The sequence below is a fragment of the Citrus clementina genome, unplaced genomic scaffold, assembly GCF_000493195.1.
Source record: "Citrus clementina cultivar Clemenules unplaced genomic scaffold, Citrus_clementina_v1.0 scaffold_1, whole genome shotgun sequence".
Classification (NCBI taxonomy): domain Eukaryota; kingdom Viridiplantae; phylum Streptophyta; class Magnoliopsida; order Sapindales; family Rutaceae; genus Citrus; species Citrus x clementina.
In genome coordinates this window covers 16,203,399-16,209,169 of record NW_006263303.1, presented here as the reverse complement: position 1 = coordinate 16,209,169, position 5,771 = coordinate 16,203,399, and the positions used below count along the sequence as shown (strand labels likewise).

The following is a 5,771-nucleotide window of genomic DNA, read 5'->3' as shown; positions in this document are numbered from 1 at the left end:
ACAATCAAGAGGAAATATCCTGTGGACACGGGTGAATGATTGACTTGGCTTCCTTCCCACCACTAAAAGTTTAGCACTTGTTCATGATGATCCCACAATTGCTTCTGACGCTTTGGACTTTCCTAGTGGGCAACAAAATTAATAACTTTCCGTTGTGACTATGATACCGTGCCCCCACAAATTGGACACTGTTACAATCATATTTTATTGAGTTTTGATAACCATCTCATGTTGTCATAAAATGTTTTGAAATTTGCATGGGATGATGATTTTTTGAAAAATTTTGAATTTGAAAAACAAAAATGATAACATTATTTATAGGTAAAAATATATGTTATCCAATATGTTTTGTGATAGAAATTAGAAAACTATAACTTCACAATGAAGGGGTGATGTTTAGCGTTGGCAAAATTTCTCGAATTTTGATTAGGATTTGGGATCCTGATCCATTTGAGGTGAGATTCAAAACAAAATTTTATCTTGATTGATTATTCGGATCTGAAATTGAGACTCAAATTTATCCCGATTCACTGTTTAAAACGAGATTTGAGAAGTTTAAAAATCTCGATTGGGATACCAAATGTCTCCAAAATCAGGATTTTCAAAAATGTATCAGTTTGATGAATCACATGAATTTGAGATATTGGTCATTTATTAATGACAAGTCATTTTGATAAATAATAAATATACTCCTCGGTCATAGTGTATGACATTCCAATTATAAACGTATGACATTTGTTAATGTTTAAATCTGTATCGTATAATAGAAAAATGATCATGTCATCTGAGACAATTCAAAATCTTGATTGGGTTATGATATATTTTTATCCTAATTTATTATTCAGGATAGGATTCAGAATATATCTTTTTTTCTCTTGATTGATAATTAGGATAGAATTAGGATCGAAAAATCCCAACCCGTCCCGTTACCTAGCCTAATGATGTTACGGGGGGTCAGGGCCCTCTTTTTTTTTTTTTTTTTGGACCAAGGTCAGGGCCCTATTTGATACAACTAAGAAAACCAATTCTTAATCGAGTAAATATAAAAACTTAAGTGACACATTATTATTAGTCGGCCGTTTTTTTTTTTCCGAGAAACCAAAAAATAGCAAGGACAATATAGTAAATTAAAAAAAAGTAAGTGAACTTACCATTTTCCGTTGCTGCCTTTAATATTTAAAAGTCACTAGCTTCTAACAGTAACAAACTAACGAATGATACGACACTGTTTCTCCTCGGTATCTCACAGTCATTCGGCACGGCCATTGCGCGGCTTCAACGCGCTCTCACTCTCTCTCTCTCTATCCAGTAGATTATCGTAAATTAATGTTGTAGTCTCATCAAATTCATCCACAACTCAACAAAGGAAAAAAAGAAAGGCGATGGATAACAACAGTAACAAACTCCAACTCTTCCTCCTCTCACTCTTCCTCCTTGCGATCAGTGCCGTCCACCCGAGATCCGTCCCCTATTCTACGCCGTCCGATCTGATCTCCGATGGGATCAACAGCAACAATAACCACAACCAACGGGGCCCGCAGTACTTACTGCTCAATCCGTTCATTAAGGCAGAGGAGGAATCGTCTTCCTCCACGTGCGAGCAGACCTACGGGTTCTTGCCTTGCACCACCACGGTGTTGGGGAACTTGTTTTTGATTATTGTTTATGGCTATCTCATGTACGTGGCGGCTACTTATTTGTCCAATGGCAGTGAGCTTTTGCTCGAGATTCTCGGCCCCGGTGTCGTCGGTGGATTGTTTCTTCCCATCCTCGGCGCCCTTCCTGATGCAATGCTCATTCTCGGTTTGATTTTTTCCCTTTTGTTTTTTTGGGAAATCATATTTAAAATTTTCGTTGTTGTTTGTTTTGTTGCTGAGAAAGTGTAGGAAAAGAGGAGGATAGTTTTGAGTTTAGAGTTCTGATACTCGTTTTTTGGTGATAATTCAGGTGAACGAAGTAATATTCGATTGTGATCTCTTTGTTCATTTTTTTTTTCAATTGGATGCCGAGAAAGTAAGGGAAAATGATAAAAATGAGGAGAGGATTTTAATTTAGATTTTATAGATATGACGGTCTGTTAATTGGATGAGCAAGATCTTAATTTTGAATTTTGAAGGCTATTACTCAGTTTTAGAAGATAGAAATTTGAAGGAAATAAAAAAAAAAGGTTAAATAAATGAAAACCTATAGTGTTTGAAGGAATAAAAACTGGAGGCCATTATGCTCTGTTGGATTTTATTAAAATTGGAAATCTATATATTATTGTTTGTCTTTGTATTGCCTCTGATTCAATCTTATTTGTTTGTTACAGTATCTGGACTCTCTGGAACTAAAGAAACTGCTCAAAGTCAGGTCTCAGTGGGAATGGGCTTGCTAGCTGGGTCAACTGTCATGCTTAGTACAGTAATATGGGGAACCTGTGTTGTTGTGGGGAAGTGTGACCTTCGCGAGTCAGATTCAGTCGCGATAGATGGCCAAAACACGAAAGGATTCCGCTTAACTGGTATGTCACTTTACTGAGAATTTTCATCATTTCCCTATCCTTTCAGATGGTGCTGCAGAGTAGTCCTGTTATGCATTATGCAGTATCCCAGCATGAGTTAGCAGAAATTAAAAATGGAAACCATACTACAGTTGGAGTTCAGAAGCCGCCACTGAACAGGCACCTGAAAACCTAAAATGAATTTATTATTTCAGTTGTAGATTGCAATTATGTTTTTCTAATCTGAGAGGAAAAAAAAATTCTCCTTCATGACAGGTACTGGTGTTAGTACTGATGTTTGGACTTGCTATGCTGCTAGGATAATGGCTATCTCTGTCATCCCATTTGTTGTTGTTCAACTACCACAGATGCTCAATTCAACCTCAGGAAGACACTTAGCAGTCTTGATTGCACTTATTTTATCTGTCTCAATGCTGATTTCTTATTGCCTCTATCAGGTATTGGTTCTTCTAAGCATTGTCTATAGCATCATGTAATTTGTTTGAATTGAAGTATCTAATTATTAGACTATCAATCCAAATCTTATATGGAAAGGTTCATGAAATTTTAAATTGTTTTAGTCATATAAAATGGACGAGAATATGGGGGCCAAAAAGTCTTTGTTTCTCTTATTTATTTATTCGTTTATTGGGTTGTCTGGATCGCAGAGAACAGTACTTTATCAAGTAAAGCATTCATCAGCGATCTTTTTTGAGCTCTCCATTTACTATCAAAGCTAGGAGTATAGAATATGCTGAAAACTTAAATCACATAGTACCATTCATTGCACATTTTTCTGTGTGAAGTTGGTATTACATGTGAACTTTCTAGTAATCTTAAGTCGCCGAGCCACGGTTATTATTTCTTGTCATCTTTGGAGAGTTTCAAACGTGTTGGATCTAATCCTATATGCTAATTTATTTAACAAACTAAATTTGCAGGATATGTGAGTTTGTGATCTTTGGTATTTTGTATTGCTTCAGTCAGCATGTGAAATTTTCTTGATATGATTGTCAGTTTGTTATTATCATGATCTATCACCTCTTCCAAAGCACATGCGTTTTTAACCACTTGTGAGTATGTGACAGTCTAATCCTTCATATTGATAATAGTGTAATGATGATTTATTTGTGGTATTTGTAATGAATTGTTAGAAGGATTACACAAAACAACTGAGTTGTGTCTTAGAAGGCCAATTGAGTTAAAGTTTTTTACATGGTAGTCAGAAAAGTCTTGGAAGTGAGCAGTTGCTGGCTCATATTTGGAAGCTTGATGATGGTTTGAACCTTCAGTCTCGATCTTTGGTAGCATGAGATAACGTCTCATTCCCTTTTTTGTATCCTGAAGGATGGCCTTCTTCCACTGTTTAACAACTTTTGGGAATTTTAAATCTATATGTTGGCTCTTTACTTTCTGTCCATATACAACGCGCAGGTCTTTCAGCCTTGGATTCAGAAGAGGCGTCTTGCTTTTGCAAAGCATAAGCATGTGATATCAGGAATTTTGAAACATCTGAGACAGCGTGCTTTGGGAAGACTCCTGACTGATAGTGGAGAACCTAACATAGATGTTATTAAAAAGTTAGTTTTTATTTTTTAACACTTTGGTTCCTTAGTCATTCCCCGTTGCACCTCAAAAAAAGGAAAAAGAAAATATTTGTTCCATTGATACTTCCTATCACTTGTTGCAATAACTGTGTTTTTGTGACAGATTATTTGATGCAATAGATGAGAATAAAGATGAGCGTCTTTCGGCTTCTGAACTAAAAGCATTGATCATAGGAATTCGGTTTGAAGAGATAGACTTGGATCAGGATGATGCTGTCAGCAAAGTATTGAGCGACTTTGATACCTCTAATGATAGTCACATTGATATCAAAGAGTTCATCAATGGCATTGAGAAATGGCTTAATGAGGCAATGCAAGCTAGAACTGGTTCTGCTGATCCCGGTCCCCACACAATGAAATTTTTAGATGACTTTCACCTGGTAAGTTGCAGAATTGTGTGTCCGTTCTACCTCTAGAGCTTACTACTACTGAGTCCATGATATCTTGCAAATCATGTGCAGCAAACAAAGAGGGAGCATGCTTTGTTAGGAGCAGAGGAGGAAAGTGACGAGGTCGCTGAGGGGGTTGAAAACCCGAAGTGGGTTTCCTTTAAAGCGGTTTTGATGCTGTTGATTGGAACCATTATTGCTGCCGCATTTGCTGATCCACTTGTAGATGCTGTTGATAACTTTTCAGCAGCAACAAGTATTCCTTCATTCTTCATCTCATTTATTGCATTGCCTTTTGCCACCAACTCAAGTGAAGCGGTATCAGCAATTATTTTTGCCAGCCGTAAGAAGATTAGAACTGCCTCATTGACGTTTTCTGAGGTTTGTTTCTCATTTCTCTCTAACTTCTATCATATTTCTTTGCATTAAAAAATACATAATTAATCACTTTAATCTGTGGCCCTAAGCAATTGCAAGTGCTTCATGTGATTTTAGTTGCTTCTGTGATTAAAAGGCTCTGTCAGCAATTCCCTTGACGAGGATAATTAATTTCTGCTCTAACGATTGTTACATGATATCTTATTTCTCTTTTATTTCTGCAGCTATATGGAGCCGTAACAATGAATAACATCCTCTGCTTATCAGTTTTCTTAGCTCTTGTCTACGCAAGAGGATTGACGTGGGACTTCTCATCTGAAGTCCTTGTTATTCTTATAGTTTGCTTAGTGATGGGTGCCTTTGCCAGTTTCCGAACCAATTTCCCCCTTTGGACATGCTCAATTGCCTACGCCCTTTACCCGTTTTCCTTGGCGCTGGTTTACGTTCTTGATTACTTCTTTGGTTGGTCGTAGATCATGAAATTCAGTACCTGTACTGTTGTTTTACTTTTTGTACTTTTTATCGGATGGTACCATTCTGTTTGATATGAGACAGTTGAATTTTCTAATTCGATGCTTTATGGATTTGGTCTAAGTTTTATCAACCTTGTTTTTAGTTGGGCATATAGATTAGTCATTACTTATACTCCCCTTGTAATTACTTTTCCTGTGTATCGTTGTTTTACTTTTGTGTATAGGTTGTTTTAACTTTTGTAACTTTAATCGAAAAGGTACCGTTTTAGTTTGATATGAGACAAGTGGCATTTTGTAATTTGAATTTTTACAGTGGTGTGTTGGGTTACAAAAAAGGACGCCCCAAAATCAAAGAGAAGACAACATAATCAAAAACCCCCATTACACATGCAGAGAAATTTGTTACCTATCAAGTGCCTGTCTTGTCTCTTCCACCAACCAA

The 5,771-nt window shown here is 36.7% G+C and overlaps 1 protein-coding gene across 1 annotated transcript; it reads left to right on the top strand.

Annotated features, from left to right (window-relative positions):
- The first annotated feature begins 1,198 nt into the window (after positions 1–1,198).
- Positions 1,199–5,460, top strand: LOC18054001 (sodium/calcium exchanger NCL). Its single transcript, XM_006451684.2, has 7 exons — positions 1,199–1,803; positions 2,312–2,503; positions 2,759–2,940; positions 3,917–4,062; positions 4,193–4,469; positions 4,551–4,859; positions 5,081–5,460. Exons 1-7 carry the CDS (start codon positions 1,383–1,385, stop codon positions 5,327–5,329), a joined length of 1,776 nt encoding a protein of 591 aa, XP_006451747.1. The 5' UTR covers positions 1,199–1,382; the 3' UTR covers positions 5,330–5,460.
- Positions 5,461–5,771: the final 311 nt, after the last annotated feature.